The sequence below is a fragment of the Equus quagga genome, chromosome 17 (assembly GCF_021613505.1).
Source record: "Equus quagga isolate Etosha38 chromosome 17, UCLA_HA_Equagga_1.0, whole genome shotgun sequence".
In the NCBI taxonomy this organism is placed as follows: domain Eukaryota; kingdom Metazoa; phylum Chordata; class Mammalia; order Perissodactyla; family Equidae; genus Equus; species Equus quagga.
In genome coordinates, this window is record NC_060283.1 from 45,761,258 (window position 1) to 45,778,907 (window position 17,650).

The 17,650-nt window shown below is 39.0% G+C and overlaps 1 protein-coding gene across 4 annotated transcripts in view; it reads left to right on the top strand.

The window, feature by feature from the left end:
• The window catches only part of DOCK10 (dedicator of cytokinesis 10), a 262,527-nt gene that overhangs the window by 229,886 nt on the left and 14,991 nt on the right, over positions 1-17,650 (top strand). For all 4 annotated transcript variants that reach the window (XM_046644370.1, XM_046644368.1, XM_046644369.1 and 1 more), the window contains exons 45-52: positions 740-955; positions 2,483-2,540; positions 2,871-2,969; positions 5,622-5,728; positions 7,475-7,597; positions 7,735-7,848; positions 14,756-14,902; positions 17,117-17,327. In XM_046644370.1, coding sequence (XP_046500326.1) covers positions 740-955; positions 2,483-2,540; positions 2,871-2,969; positions 5,622-5,728; positions 7,475-7,597; positions 7,735-7,848; positions 14,756-14,902; positions 17,117-17,327 — 1,075 coding nt within the window. The remainder of the gene's footprint in view (positions 1-739; positions 956-2,482; positions 2,541-2,870; positions 2,970-5,621; positions 5,729-7,474; positions 7,598-7,734; positions 7,849-14,755; positions 14,903-17,116; positions 17,328-17,650) is intronic.

Sequence of the window (17,650 nt, forward strand, 5' to 3'; positions counted from 1 at the left end):
TTATCTTTCGTTTAGAACTTTCTAAAGACTTCACCTTCAGTCATTATACTGAAAAGTCCAAGGGTAGAGTCTAGCTTCAGGCATGGCTGAACCCAGGGATCAAAATAATGTTTTTGGATCACATCCCACTACTGCCTCTATTTTTGCCTCTCTTTCTATCTCTCAGTTCATCTTTCCTTTGTTTACTTCGTTTCCAGGTAGGCTCTCCCCATGAGCTTATCCTCTCCGAAATTCTGAGGACACTGGTAGCATTCTTTGAGTGAAAAAAGCACCTTGCTCTCTAGTGCCAATTAAAGTCCCAGAACTGAATCTCTTTGACCCAACCTTGTGTCATGTATCCATCCCTAAACCAATCACCATGGTCAGGGGGGATCAAAGAATGTGACTGGCCAGGCCAGTATCGTGTGCTACCCTTGGTACCCGGGACTGAAGCAGACCCATTCAAATCACATGAACTAGAGCCAGGGAGGAGAGCATCTCAAAGGACAATCAGGATGCTATTACTAGAAGAAAGTGGGCTAGAAGACAAAAGAATAGAGTCGACAACAACTCTTATTTTCAAATGTTTATAACCACAATCCCAATACGTAGAGTGCATATGTAAAGAATGTACATATTTATGAACAATGCATAAAATTCACCAACCTGTGATGCCAAGCCATAATTAATAGCATAACTCAAAGTAAATTAACTTATGAATTCGGAACAGATAATGACTCAGGCTCTCTCTTTTCCAAAGAACAGCAATTTCCCAGCAGAGGTGAAAGATCTGACTAAACGTATCAGGACTGTTTTGATGGCCACGGCTCAGATGAAGGAGCATGAGAAGGACCCCGAGATGCTGGTGGATCTCCAGTACAGCCTGGCAAACTCCTACGCAAGCACCCCCGAGCTACGGAGGACCTGGCTGGAAAGCATGGCCAAGATTCATGCGAGAAATGGAGACTTATCCGAGGTGATTAGCAAAGGCTGGGTCCTTCTCCATCAGCATTGTCCTCATTAGCAGCACAATTGGATTTTCCTTGGCATCAGGAACATAAAAAGTTACCATAATTTCTAATCTAGATATGACCTAATTATATATTTAGTGCATTAAGTTTGCATGTAGGATTTAAGGATTTCTGACTCCACATAAATAACCTCAACTAAAGGCCAGAGTTGGAAGTGGCAACTGTCATTGTAGGGCGTGCAATGCAGAACTAAATGGTAAATAGGGAGGATGGTTGTAAGGGTGTCTAGAAATTGATAGTTGAATGAGTTAATGTTCTGTTTTAAAACTTCTTCCCTGCAATTGGAGTTGGAGGGGGAAGCTTGCCCCCATGGTGAGTAAGCTCAGGTTGGGTTAATCTGTCCTCATGTGCAGCAAGGCTGAACTGGCGATGGAAAAATGAACGCTCCTGAGAGCCAGGTGAGGAGATTCCACTTTGTGAAAGTTATAAATCAATAACTGACTGTTGTGTCTGTTTAAACAGTGGTGGATTTATATGCAGGGATTCACAGGACCCGAGTGGCTTCCGTACACTAAATGGGAAGTTCTGCCTTATCCTCAGAAATACGCCCCTGTGGGGAAGAGATTAACTTATCAAGGGTAGTTCTAAAACCTGAAGCCCTTCTAAATGCATGTGGTAGATCAGAGACTCCGGAATGGAAATATAGTTGACTAGAGGCCTCATTTGAAAGCAATTTGTCAAAGACAAGAATGAGAAACCCCAAGGTCCCTTGGACCACCCTGAAAATGGTGAAATTCCTGCACAGAACTTCAAAAGGAAAGAGCTGAAGTCATTTGGAATCTTCAACAGTTCAGTTCGAGTTGTGTTCAGCAATGTTCAAGGCTTTATAGGAGATGTTAGAGTAAAATAAAGTATCGTCCATATACTCTGGTTTCAGGGAAGCACACACGTTACATTAGGTCACGCTATTCAATCAAGTGCCACCTTCTGAGGCAACCATTTTAAGGGCAATAGAAATTCAAAGAGGGGTCATTACTGAAGGTAGAAAAAGAAGGGAGCTTACTTTTATTTCCAATTTAGTTGATATAGCTGATATATATATGTGTTATATCTTTATATCAACTATATATATAGTTTTTATATCAACTTTATATCAACTATATCAACTTTATATCATTTTATATCAGTTGATATTTTTCTTGTTAAGAGAACTGTGGATTGAAAAAGATATAGACTTAGATATTAACAAAGGAAGATAATTCTATGAGAAAATTCTTCGGTCCAGCTCATTCACCCACCTGTAAACTACATCAAGAAAAACAAACGAAAAATCTCCCAAATATGCATTTTATTCTTGATTGTGAACTTTTCGGAAATCTAATTGACTCTTATTTTTAGTTCTATCCTTAAAAGGATTCCTCCACGTATTCTGACATGGAATGCTGACTCACTTTGGAAGATTAGTCCTAATTAGATAAATAGTAACATCTACGATGTGTCTTCCTCTGAAGCTGTTTTCTTTTTTATTACAGGCTGCTATGTGTTACATCCATATAGCTGCCCTCATCGCAGAGTACCTAAAAAGAAAGGGTAAGATGATAGTGTCCTGGGAGAAAAGTCTAGAAAGCAACACGTTGAAACCTAACTTAAAATTCATGTGTTAATTTTAGATTTTATTAATCTCTGTTGTTTTATTAAGCAACATTAATGTTCAGAGATAGTTCTAATTATGCTGTACTTTTAAGTTTTAACTTTCTTTTTCATGCTATTATCATGTTTATTTGATGCACAAGCCTAACTGGATGGTCACCTTCTTGGTTCAACATGAGAATGCTTCCTTGGTTAACAATTTGTAGTTTCATAAGCTTGCTTTAACACAGACTTGTAGCAATGTCCTAACCTCATCTTGCACTACCATAGGTTACTGGAAAATGGAAAAGATTTGCACAGCATCCCTGCTCCCGGAGGACATCCACCCCTGTGATAACAACCCATTACTAACAACTCCCGGTGGAGGAAGTGAGTGATCTCACCAGTTTCCCTTACCCCCATGTAACAGTGCAGAGGAAATCAAGTTGCTGCTTAAATTTTACTTTAATAAAACTTTCTGAGATGTATTCCTAGAAGCGAAAACTCTTTCAGACCTACATAACTTACTCTGTAAAAACCCGAAGTTCCCACCATCGGAAATCCCATACATCCAAAATTTATGAAGTTTAGATTACTGAAAAGTTCTCGGAAGATAGAGCCGTATCTTATCCCACATTATTATGAGTTGTGGCCATATTTTGCTACCAATTTGCATGCTGGTCTGCCTGTGGGATTTTCTTCTGAATTGATGAACTGTTTAAAATTGCAAGAGAAATCCATTTTAATTTTGAAATGGAATAAAACTGTTTATTCAAAATAAGGGATGCAAAAATGGAGACATTGGCTATATATACAGGACTTTACTTATAATCAGCGTATTTCATTTCCCTTTTTAAAAGCATAAGCTGATTCTGAGTATTTCATTTCCCTTTTTAAAAGCATAAGCTGATTCTGACAGTTTGCAACATATAATAATTTACAGTATGGATTGCCTTTAATTAAAAATATTCCATCTTTAGTGTCTGATAAAAAAGATTTTGTAACAGTAACTAAAGAATTACTCTTTGTAAAAAATGTGACCATATAGTTAATATGTTTAATCCATATTCTCTTGCAAAAGTTTGTTCAAACTCGAAGTTTGTGAGCTGTAATATATTTGATAACACTATCTTAACTTTTAAAATGCGGTGGGAAACTCAATGTATGAACAACAGAAACAAATCTTTAGATATTAAGATCAAAATAGCTAAACAAAAGGTCAAAGGACTTTAGTTAGAATAGTTTGGAAACATAATTGGCCCCTTATTCCTTTAAGTACATATATATTTTCTAAAGAATCTCAGTGGGTTTTGCAAATAAGACATTTGAACCAAATGACCTGAGTGAACTGTGAGACAGTGAGGTCACTCACTTGAGGGCCTTGGAGAAGTGACCAGACCTGGCATCATGGCGACATCCACGCTAAAATTCAAGGATCTTCTTGCTCAGTTCCACACTTCCTATGTAGCCTTATTGTTCTATACAAGTCATCAAAATCATCATTGTTCTACTTAACATGCCCTTCCTCTCCATCTATTTTTTTATCATCATTAGATACCATACAGTTCCATAAAGACTATATCAAATTCTAACTCAATACAAAATTGAAGAAAACTGGTAAAACTAAGTGTCAGTTTGAGAGGTGGTAGAAACTTATATCCCAGAATGTTGTGTAAACCTTTAATATTCAAGAAGTTTTACATACCCACTTTTAGACCTAAAGTAATATTGGAATAGAACATACCCACTGTGAAGAGGATGTATTTGTTTGGTAAACTTCAAATTAAGGAAGGTGATCATTTATGATTATATATTCACATTGTATATTCATATGCATTGGCATATATCTGAAGCGCATTGTCATGTCTTTGAAGTCCTCACTATACTTTATGTTATGATGTTTCTAAGTTGGAGAGGTGAACCATCCCTTCACTACAATGTGTGCATGATAAGAATATAGGCAAATATAGGTGACTCCAGAAAATACAGCCATAATAATGATCTTCATCCTCCAAGAAGTATGTCATGACTTTTTCTGCTATAATCAATCATATATTTTAATATGTTTAATTACAGAATGAATATTGCTATTAAAAAAGTAGGAAAGTAGAATTTTTTAATGCAAGGATTAGGTTGCAATCATTATTATAATTATAATTTCTAGCGTGTTTGGGGGGTGTAGATTTAGTCATGTAGCTGATGATCTGATTATTAAAATGGAAACATCCGCAAGAGTATTAGCTATAACTTAAAAAGTTCGTGCTCCAGGGGAGGCACTGCCCTACACTCTGTAGCCGCAATGTCTCAGCTAGTTGCCAATAAAGAGTCTGTGAGTTAGGTGCTCCTGTTACAGGAAAACCAAGAGAAGTTAAACGACCTGCCCCAGAGCTTGTGGTTACCTTGTGACAGGGCCAAAGTTCCACGGCTGGTCTGTCACTCCAGGCCGTGCTCCTAACCACTCATATTCCCCGCCATTCAGATCAGAGCCCACCTCTGGGGACACTCTCATTATCAACTGTTTCCATATATATCTGCAAAGCTGTACTTTTTCTATCTTGGTGGCCAAGGTGCTTAGAAAATTCGAGGTTTCTAGATAACGCAAAAGAGTGAAAGTTAGTGAGTATTGAGTATTGTCTTTATAATGTACTGATAATACCAGGTGTTTCCTCAAATATTAGTGTTTTGAATCCTTTCGACATCCTTTGAGATAGAGATTAATGTCTCCGGTTTAACAAATGAGGGAAACAGTCTCAAAGAGGTTAATTAAACCACAACATCGGAGTTATATCTATCCACAAATCCTGTGTTCTGTCCATAATCCCATGCCAGCTTCTTATAGAAAATGGGTCACCTGAAAATGAGATGAATTTAAAAGGGGAGCATTGGTTTCCTGGCAGACAGTATTTATCAACAGTCATAATCTAACCATCTTGTGTGAGCTTTATAATACTACCACTTGTAATGTCACGAAGAAAAGCATTATCTAATCCAAGCGAGATTTGGCTCAAATAATAATGTTGCCTTTTGCTTGGCCCTCTCAAGGCATGTTCTCCATGGGCTGGCCGGCTTTCCTGAGCATTACACCAAATATTAAAGAGGAAGGAGCAATGAAAGAAGATTCGGGAATGCAAGACACGCCATACAATGAGGTTAGACCAAAATCATCTAGCCTACAGTAGTTGAGTAAAATGATGCATGGAATTGTAATATTAAGCTAAATAGGGGAGAGAAAATCTTATTCAGAAATCAAATAAAGTTGCTCTATTATATGATTTAGACAAAACGAAATGCAGGCTGAAATTAAGCTAAGATTGATAGATATCAGATTCCATTGATAAAGCATAATTTTCAATGAAAATTTAAACTAAACTTTATTTCTTTAAGATGAACCCAAATATATATGATCAGCTCTTCTCTAAGATGTAAAATCTCCAGGCCTTTGGTAAATATGGTAAGGGATGCTGAAAATTTTGTGAGCTGGTCACACCTTTTTTTCACGCATTAGAAAGTGTATTTACAAATACACTTGAAGAGAAAGGCTCACTAGTTTCTGCAGAAAACCTTCTGGTATCCAAACCGTGGTTATTTTTCATTAATGAGAAGAAGCAGCTTTCTGCTGGGAATTACTGAACAACAAATCTTGTGAAGAAAATAGAGCTCCCCTCATCAAGTAAATAAAATATTTTATAAAATAAATATTTAAAAATCATAATATTGCATAGATTGAAAAAAGGATACAGAAAGGAAATTTGGGGGTAGATTTTAATGAAACTTTACATATGGTTCTATGTTAATTTAGTGTTTGTTGCAAATCAACAGTAAATGTAACTACATATTTATATTAACTATTTCTAATAATGTTTAAGAATCTTTTCTTAAAAGACGTTATTGAAAACATTCCAACAATACTATCCTCTTACCTTAGAGAGTATAATCTGATTCAGTTGACGGTTTATTAAACGACTAGTGTATGTGAGGCATTGAGTTAAGGGTGAGAGACAAAGTTAAATAAGGCATAATTCTAGCTCTCTCAAAGAGTTTAGAATCTAGAGAAAGACAAACTTCCTTCAGGGTGAGGAGTAGCCAGTCTAAGATCCAGTAACTAAAAATCTAGGCATCATATATGGCTGCAATTGAAAGGGGAACAATTTTTTACATGAAAACAGTTAGAATGCAGATGAATGGGACGTCAATAAAAGCTCTCTAGTCTTTTGCACTGGTTCTTGACATTTGATAGGACTTGAAGGTGTCAAGTGAGAAAATAACGTTCTTAAAGTCGCAGCCACAACGCAGACAAAAGTGTGGAGATGAGAAAGCATCCTAAGAATGGAGTGGTATGGTACAACATGGCCAAACTACGAAGTCCATGGCAGGATGCTGAAAGAGAGGGCACAGAAAGGGAGGCTGGTGCCTGACTGTGGAGCTCCTTTAATGCCGTGCTGGAGAGTTTGGCCAGCAGTTGATAGACACTGGAGTTCCCTCAAAGGTTTAGAGCGGTGGTGATCTCATGATCAGATTTACATTTTAGAAAGAAAGGTTGCTGGAAAGCAAGACATAAGGCTAACTGGAGTGGGAAAACAGGTTAGCTAGAAGACTATTGTAGGGGATTGACCTAAGTCAGTGACAATGGGGATGGAAAGAACTGGACAGACCTGAAGACATTTTATAGATTTAAATCAGCAAGTTTAAGGGACCAATGATGGTCGTGAGGGAAAGGGAAGAATCCAAGAGGATGCCACAGTCGCTTGCTGGACGGATGTAAAAGCCAGTAACAAAGATAGGAAACACAAAAATCCCACAATGAAAGAGGCAATGCAACAGTTTTGAAACTAAGTTTCAAGGATGAGCTACAATATTAATCATGTACAATTTTGCCTTGGTTTTGGGATTTGCAGAATATCCTGGTGGAGCAGCTGTACATGTGTGTGGAGTTTCTTTGGAAGTCTGAGAGGTATGAACTCATCGCGGAAGTCAACAAGCCCATCATTGCCGTCTTTGAGAAGCAGAGAGACTTCAAAGTACGTTTTCTAAACCCAGAAGTTAGTTAAAATATCCTACTTTAAATCGGTTGATTATTTACTATTTTCAAAAGTGGAAACTCCCTATTTTTTATGTCAGTGTCATCTTCACGAAACCCTTCGATTTATGATTTCAGAAATTGTCAGATCTCTACTACGATATTCATCGGTCCTATTTGAAAGTGGCAGAGGTGGTGAACTCAGAGAAACGGCTGTTTGGCCGCTACTATCGTGTGGCATTTTATGGGCAGGTAAGTTCACGAGAAGCCACGTGGCCTATAAATTCTGTTGAACAATTGAATTTTATCTATCATTTTTTATGAGACATCTAATTATATGTACCAAAGGATTAAGGGGGTGTGGGTGTGTCTGGGGATATTTGGGCGTTTCTCTGGATATGAGAGTCTGTCTATTTGTCCATAGGAATACACTAAATTGAGAAACAAATGGGCAGAGAACTCCATGGATCTTAACACAGATCGAGTCAAACCAGTGATTTCTAACTTCTTGGAGAAAGAGGGCATTTCTTTTTCAGCATCCTTTTCTTCTCAGCTAACCTCAAAATAGCTGACGATAGGTTTGTGTCATATGTTAAAGTGAAATTAAATTGAAGATGTTTTAGGAAATGAAGTTCATAGCATTCTAGGAAATAAAACATTCCCAGGGGCTCCACCATATCAGAGCCATGAACTTTTGACTTTACGATCATGCTTTTTCTTTTCTCCTGCTGTGTAACTGTAGCTACTTCTGAGCAGAGCGCCATACAGTTATTTTGTTTCCTATATTGCAGGTCAATATAACTTTTAAAGTTATCTTTCTCAGCTTTCCGCATAAGCAACGAACAAGATTAAAAGTATGAGTTAGCTATAGGATTGGCCTAAAAGTAAAGTGAACGTATTATATATTAATTCTAAATGTCTTTGAGCCATGCTTTAAGTGAGATAAACCCAGGCACCTCCCTCTTTCTTTTCAGAAGACTTATAACACTCTTACATTTCAGCAGACATATTTCAGACTATTGCTCTTGTGGATAAACATTCCATTCTTTTATTTTCACAGTTGGACTGGCTGTAGGCCCTCGCATTTCCTTTTCTTAAGCCCCTCATGAAAGGCACTGTTGCACACAGAGAAAGCTAGTGGTGTGCAGAACAAAGATGTGGGGAGACAGTCTACAGAAAGAAGCTGACTTTAGACATTTGGGAGTCCCCAGAAAAGAATCTGAACTATGTAAAGTGATAGAGTATTTTGGGGAAAGAGAAACGTGGGAATCTGCAGGAGAGGAGGAGGAAGAAAAGAAAATATCTTGAAAGTCAACAATAAATGGAAAATAAACATTTTTGAGCTTGGTGAAACTTTAGCCCAAAAAAATGGCAGAAAACCCTATCAGGAAGGGGATGTGGGAGTGGAGAGATTGTAGGGGAAGGACAAGGTTTCCAGGGAATGGCCACAGGCTAATGGAGCAGCACAGCGTAGCCCACAAGATGTGCACTTAGCTAACCCAGATCTGAGTCTACAACCCTTCAGGTGATCTTTCCAACAAAATGTCATGGGCCGCCATTAACACTCTGGTCATGAAAACCAGGTTGCCTACTGAAGGTTATTCCAACCAATATCTAAGATACTGGCTCCTAAACAGGTGGAAACAAATCATGCTGCTTTCCAACTAGATTTTAATGCAGATGTTTACTCTTTTCTTCTTTTGGTCTTGATGGTTCCAGGCTGTGGTAAGTTCTGTCCCTCTCGCTATTTGCATGTTCTAATAATGCTCACACTTCCCTCCCAATGGTTTTACTGAACCTTAACTGTTTTGTGCAAATCAACATCGGGTACAAAGGTGAGATAATCCTGCTTCCATTCATTTCGGAGTCATCCTGCATTTCTTGAACTAAATTGTGTATATTCCAGTTATCTGAATTACAAAAATGTATCCTTTATTTTTCATATATATTATCTTTTTGCTCAAAGATAGGTGCAGTTTGAAAACCTGCATACACACACACAAACGCACATATATAAACACACAGGTAAACATGGGCATCACATATTTGAAATATATATAAAGTAGACTCAGCATTAGAGATTCGTTTGAAGGCCACTATGAGTTGCAGCTGATTAAGAAGAGCATGGTGGTCAGAATTTCAAAAGTTGGAGTGCTGGCCATTGACAAGCACCTTCCCAAGGTCCTGAAACTAAATTTTTACCCACTTTACCCAGTAGTCAGGTTAAGTCTCCAGAGATGCAGAAAGAAGCGATGTAAGAAATTCGAAGGACAAGCCAAGGCAGTAATAACACATCTGTAACTACAGCTCTGTGACACAGAATTTTCTTTGTGTTATTTTGAACCATTTGAAATTGCCCACGTCCAACCATTTTTTTATTTACAAAAATGGCAACTTCATGTAGTTCAACATAATTATAGTTGATTACACTGGAAAGACAAATTCTTTCAGTATCCACACATGGTCCACATTCAGGTCTGTTTGTCTGACCAGTACATACTTTTTTGTAATTCTTTAAATCCCTTCCCACGTTCATACCATATCAGTATTTTCTACCTTCATTTATAAATTTGGGGTCGTGGGTCCTTAACTCATCTACTAAAAGAATACTTAAAAAATCCTCTACTAAATAGACTGAGGGGGCAATGGGGAAGGAAGGGGGAGAGCTACATTCAAATGACCTAACTTTGTTCTTTTTACAGATTCCTCAATAAAGCGTACTGATTGTGCACCTGGCTTTTGGTTTTAATGCTGCCAGTAGTCTCAGTTGTCCTTTATTAAAAATTCCAACCTGAGCTTCAAAGGCAAAGTGTCTTGTTAAATCTGTAGGCCCAAGTACATACCTAAGCATGGTACTCTATAAGCTCAAACGCCAGCCGCTTTTGAACAAGGAGAACTAATGGAGGTCGTCCTGATAAGCAGCAATTTAGAGCCTCAGTCATCATTGTTCAAATGATATTCAATACCTGTCTCAAGACACCGAATGGAGAGTGTGAACTATTGCATTCAGCAGGAGCACACAGTGCATTTCACTTCACACTTGATAAAGAAATGCCAAATAGATTTGTGCAGAATGAAGGGTCCGAAGATCTAAGATAGTCTTGACTACTTCATTAGCATAATCCTCGTGGTCAGAAATTATTTCATTTTCATGATGGTACTTTACGTCCCTGTAAAATTCACTTTTAATATCCAAATTGACATGTCTTGCAATCATGTTACAAAGACTATGGAAATATAATATGCAATAGGTTCTTTGCCTCGGCAACAGCCTTTGGGTCAATCTTTTAGTGTCCCATGTGGTCTAGTGCTTTCATTTTACAGTATTGGCTAGAGTAGTTAATATTATGTCTGCAATGAGCCAGACACTAAAAACAAGTTGCAAACTGTTCTTTCATGGCAGAAACTTTAAAAATGCAAGTCTTGCATAGCATGAATTTTCTAAAGCAACACCTGGCATCATTGACTATGAAAATTTCACACAGTGTAACCTATATAAAGCATCCCCCACAGTGTCCCTGAAGTATTCATTTCCAGAGCAATGAAACAGCAGTGATGATCAAACATCAACTGTAATCAATGAAATCCTAAGGCTCTGGTATTTAGCATGAAAGCAAGCGAGTGAATGCCCATTGCATAACTTAAAGATCAGATGCCCCTGGAATGAATTAAGTGAAAGACCTGGGGGAATTTTCTTTTATTCACCAAAGGATGTAGATTCTGTGATTTTCAATCATGCCTTCGCAGGTGTAGATGCATCTCAGAATCTTGATAGAAAAGGGATTGGGGAGGAGGGAAGGTGCATGTGTGGTTGGAAAAACCACCATCTCCATTTTGGGATGTGATACACCCTTCTGGCTCCCCACCTATATGAAGGTCACTGATATAGACCATATATATTTGAGTTCATATTTATGTGGAACCATTTCTCTGCCTTCTTGTAGTTTTTCTTCTCTTAACATTTAGCCTATTTTTAATACTTTCTGACCCATCTTTTATACACTAGATTCCTCTCTGAATGCATTCCTTTATTTGTGAACTTTGAATCAGTCAAATATAAGAGCAGGAGCATTTATATTTGACATCCCAATAATGACCCAGGGGCATGGCAAGATTCTGAAGTACCTGCAAAAACTTCTAAGAAAGAGTCAGTGATTTTCGTTGTCAGAATAAATGACCATAAAGGAGTACATTTTTATCATAATCTGTTGCCTTAAAGTTTCATAATTCATGCATGTTAAATCTACTGACTGAAAATCCTTGTTTAACTAGAACATGTGCTATTTCCTGAACACAATAGACCGGAGTGTTTATTGCCACGTAAAATGACATTTTTTAAAAAAATCAAACTAGCAAGGAAAATACACAGGTCACATTTCCTGTTACCTTGAAAGGCAGTCTACTCATCATCTTTGGGCTAAAGCAAAAGAGAAATTGCCCTGGGTTTTCACCACCTGTGTCTCTATAAACCCTTTATTTCATAGACAGAGCTGAAATTGAAACCCTCCTTAAGGTAGTTAAGTCCTGTGGCTCAGTGGGCTTTGCTGTGAAGGCTTCCCTGGGTAAAAAGGTAAGCACACCTTCCAAACCTTTTCAGAGCTGCCTTTTTTCTGGCTTCAAAAGCTCTTATACCATCCCTGGCAGACAGCAGATTAAATGCTTTTTATTCTGCTCCTCCAGCTCCTTTGTACCCATTTTATAAGAGTCTCAATAGGTTTCTATCTCCATGCTCTATAAATAAATACTAAATAAATTCTAATCACGGTTTCTTTCTGATCAATCACTTACCAAAATGTTGAAATGAGCATCAACAGACCTTTTATGATAAGAAAAGTATAGTTCCCATGCAAGAGAAGCTGAAGATATGTATTTTAAGCGCTCAAAACTCAGTTAAGCCATTTCCCTGCATGTTAGCTGGAACTCAAGTTGCTTTATTGACATAGAATTTTTTTCTTTATTATTGTCATCATCCTCATTGTAGCTAACACCCACCAAGGGCCTATTGTGTACCAGGTGGTGTCCTCGGGGCTTCCCAATAGATTTCTGAGTCTGTACTGTTTCCCATCCTCCAGACCAAGGAGTAGGGATGAAAGCAAGTCATAGGTCATGACGAAGGCCATAAAGGTCATAGTCATGTCAGTGAAATCGTGCTTCCCACCACTCCTTTCCTGCTAACTCTGGATTCAGAAATTTGTTAGGGGAAAAAATCCACAGTGAAAATGTCTCTTTGTGCTAGTTTCCCACACCATGATGAAAGAATCTTTTCCTGGGACTTGGAGAGATTTTTCTCATTGAAATGGAAGTTGTAAATGTTGCTTTAGCTGTTGCCCTGTGGGGATTCCGGCTGATGGTCTCAGAAGTCTTATTTTTCTGATGTGTCAGTCTGTCAATTTTAGCCACTCACTTCTGACCTTGAATCAGACAAAACTCTACAAAGACAGTAAGAGAAAAAACATAGCAAGCTGGAAGTCATGTGGGAACGGCGCCAGACCTTACTACCCCTACGAAGTCTAGAGGAACAATAGGGAGCTGCTTTTCTTGCTTTCAACATCACACGTCACTTTTTTCTTTACGTAGTTTAGGCTCAAGGTCCTCATAATCAGCTGTTTGGTCTTGAACACTTCTCAAAGAAAAGATTCAATAAACATGTCTTTATTAAAAACAATGGAATCTTTTCTAGTTATACCTTGTGCAAATGTACCTTTTTAAGATGTATGTCCACTAAGAACTATTTCATTTATCTGTCTATTCATTCAACAAATGTAGAGGGACATCCCCCTAAAGACCAGACACTGTGCTAAATACTGGACACTCAGTGTTCAACAAGACACTTTCCTGCCTTTAAAAAGCCCAGAGTCAATTAGGGAGATGCACAAGGAAACAGGCAATTACCTGCTTGACAAGACCTGTGCCGGAAAATGTGCCTTGGCTTCCACAAATGTACTGTTACAGCTCACTGATGACACAAAGTATGCTGCTCAGGATGACCACATTTACATGGGTGAAAGTGCTTTACAAGTGTAAAGGACCACACAGACGTGTTTTAATCACTATTCTTAGATTGCCTCACATTAGCTGTGAAAAATACAGCAATGGAACATTTTATACATTTTTTTACATATAATGAATATTTTTTAAAATAGTCAAAAATGATAAACAAGAAGAATACAGCTAAGATTCTTTGTGACCTCCAGTATCTTCACTCAGCCCTCAAAAGCCATGTCCTTGAGGCAAATTCGGTAGTTAGAAGAAATGAGAGACAAGTGCATTCCTAACTCCAGACTTAGTCTCGTATTCTGGGGCGACATGTATTCCACAGGAAAAACGTTCTGTCTCTCTTAAAGAGAAGGAACTAAAAAGATTGCCTCACATAGTTATCCTCAGATAATGGGATCTTCCCTTCCCCCTGTTTCAAACCGGACAAGCAAATTAATAGAGGCTAAAACCTACTTGCTCCTATGGCATAAAAACGATGGCAAGGTTACTATTTTCGATCCTATAAGGTCTAGCTTTGCAAGAATGTAAAAGATCTATTAGTAAAGGAAATTGAATAATGACTTTGCATATAGCCAAGTTACCTCAGCCGCCTGAAGACGGATTAATGTAATTTTAGCAATAACAGTACTTGGAAGCATACCACGTGTAATTTCTGTTATGTGTTCAGCGTTTCATCTGAAATGATGTAGGACGCGTATCAGCTCATTAGATAGCGTTCCATGGCGTACAGTGTTTCCTTTGTTAGTTTCAAAGACTCGTGAAGACCTTATTAAAAATCATTACTGCTCTTTGAAAAATGCCAAAATTTACTCCAGACTCTATGTTCTACCCCAGGCTGCCACATGAGGGCATTCTTCCCCCAAAATATATGCAAGCAGGTATTACCATTCATTTCTACAAAGAGTGAAAAGACGTGCAAGATATTTCATGAGATTCTTTGGCCTGCGTAGGAAATACTTACATCAATGACTGATTCTAACATGATATTTTGTTTTCTTCACTGGATCTTTCTTTGATTTTGATTGCAGAGGGTGCTAATCAATGCCTTGGATGACAACCAACAGACTGGATATATTGTTTAAGTAAATGGCTTTTGTTGTGTTTGTGATTTGCGATTGGAGTCCTCTAATAAAATCGGTGGTCCATTATGTGTCTTCCATAGGGGTTTTTTGAAGAAGAAGAAGGTAAAGAGTATATTTATAAAGAGCCTAAACTGACAGGTCTCTCTGAGATTTCCCAAAGACTGCTGAAGCTCTATGCAGATAAATTCGGAGCAGACAACGTGAAGATAATCCAGGACTCCAACAAGGTAGAGGAGAATCAATATTCATGCAAGTGCAAAGAATCGGCTTTTTTTTTATTTTTTAACTACATTTATTTTTTAGCTACATTTACTAAAATTTTCACTTTCTGCCTGACCACGCAAAGTAAACTACCTAAACTATTTTGGATGTTTTACCTGTTTGTTTATTGGTTGGTTGACTAGTGATTTTTTTTTTTTGGGTCAGAAACATTATGTGTGTTTATTTGAGTACTTTTAGGTAATCTTAGAGACAACTTACTAAATTCTCTACTTTTCCTATAGGTTATTTGCATTTGAATTACAACCAAAGGGTTAAAGTGATTGGGCCCAATATTGGACTTGGAGGAAGCAGCAAAAAGTATTTATTTGGTCATAGAGGTCTTTCTGAGTCATACCAATTTTGAAATTATCCTCTGTGATAGTAGCAGACTTGCCACTTACATCGCATTAACCTGTGAACATCCAGTTAACCTCCTCATGGCTCCAGAAAGCAAAGGCTTACATCCTCTAATGAGATTACTCAGAATCTTCTAATACACTTTCATTCATTCAGCCAGCCTCTGTTAAGCACCTACTGCATGCCAGGCCCAGAACTAGGAGCTGGGGCGCACACAGTCTTTTCCTTCCAGAGGTCACAGAGATCACCTGGGGCTAAAAAGAGAAGGATGTGTGCAAACAGCAATTAAATAGAGTGCGTCCAAGTACCACGGGAGACATGCCAAGTCATACAAGGAAAGCTCAGGGCAGAGGGCTCCCCGAACAGCTCATTCTTGGCTGGACAGTGCTTCACAGAGGAGGTGATGTTTGAGCTGGGAATTGCGAGGTGAGAAGGTGTTTTCTGGAAACATGAGACATTCTGAGAAGCCCTGCATATGCAGTGACAAGGAGGAATGAAAGGGAGAATATTTAGAGAAGCGCAGGTCTTTGAGACACAGATTGGAGAGAAGAATGTGGCAGAAGATGGAGCCAGAAAAGCTAGTTGGTGCCCAATTGTATAGGCCTCTACTGGACCACAAAAGAGGTCTTTTTTCCCTTGTCCTCTTATAAAGTTGGTATTCACAATGGTCTGGCCATGAGATTGCTGGGTCTGGGCAGAAGTTGTTACAAATGTGTTCATCATTCTCCTCCTTAGCTTGAAAGGCACAATCCCTTCTCCCATAATGGTGGACAAAACTAGAGGCACTGCCATGGTGGCACTCCTAAATAGAAAGTACAGAGTTCCTAGTGAGATGAGAAAAATGCCTGATGTGGTGTCAGAACAACTGGAGTCTTCATTCCACCCTGACACCGCTTATCGGCTAGTGTCCCATCTTGGAGAAATTAGGTGGTCACTCTGAATCTCCAAATTTTTTTTAATCTGTAAAATGATACAATTATCCTCATCTTACCATGTAATTATTAGCAGCATTACAAGGAAGTTCATGAGCTCCCTTAAATCTCTGGAACTGGATAGGCAGTGGATGGGTAAGACACATGGAGAAAGTTGGATGAAGTTTGAAATTTCTTCAAAGTACCATTAGAAAAGAGGCTGTGAATCATCTCTTCCAACCTGGAAGGAAACAAGAGCAATATCCTGGCTTTTCTTGGGACCTCCTCCCCCCCCCCCCCCCCGCCCCTAGCCTGTCTTCCTAGCTATTTGTCATGCCTATTCACCAAAGCAGAAGTAGTAAAGAAACTATATAAAATGATTTATTGCAGATAAAGGAATGAATTAGAGAAATTGCAAATAAACATGTGTGCATTTGTGTGATAGTTCATCAGTAATCCACCAAATAGACAGGAATCTCCCTTGACATTACAAGTGCAGAGCTGTTGGCCCCGGTCTAGGTACGTGGCTGAATTGTAGAGGGACAAAAAGATATATTTCCACTCTCAAGAAGCTTGTATTCTAGACAAAGATGAGAACATTCATTACAGAAGGGAAAGAAAATAGGATTAAATAATATAACACAGCCAGGTACTTACATTTCGAGGAGCTTCAGCTACTTCATTAGCTGGCTCCAATCCTACCTCCACCACCATTTGGCTACTTCACCACAGTCCAGCCAGGTACCCTTTCTGGGGTCCCACCCAGCTCCTAAATGATACGATGCCCATTCCTCTCCAAGGGGAGAGAGACAGCCCCCTCAGGATGCCAACTGGGGGGAATACAGAACTTCCTGCTTCTGTCAGGAACACCTTACGGCTCACCACTCCTTCTTTCACTATAATGTAACACAGGTAAACCCCAAGGATTTGGACCCCAAATATGCCTACATCCAGGTGACCTATGTCACGCCCTTCTTTGAGGAAAAGGAAATAGAGGACCGGAAGACTGATTTCGAAATGCACCACAACATCAACCGCTTTGTCTTTGAGACGCCCTTTACGCTGTCGGGCAAGAAGCATGGTGGCGTGGAGGAGCAGTGCAAACGGCGCACGGTCCTGACAAGTAGGTGCCGGCCTGCCGAGCAGCTGCGCATGCGCGGTGGTGCCAATGCACATTCCCTTGTTAGGCTGTACTAGGGGATATCAAGACATTCCAGTCTGGCAGACATGTACTCACAATGTGCTATGTTGGAAAGGTTTGCCAGGAAGAGGAGACTTGCCCTTCTTTATTCTCTGTCAAGAGGGCCTTGAGGAATCAACCAGAAGGGAAATTGTCAGTAGAGCTACTTTATACACCTCTTCCCTTTAGATCTTACAGTCGTAAAGGTCATGGTGTCGGTGTCTTGGGAAAGGCACTCCGAACTTACCGCTCCTCTCTCCCTGGAG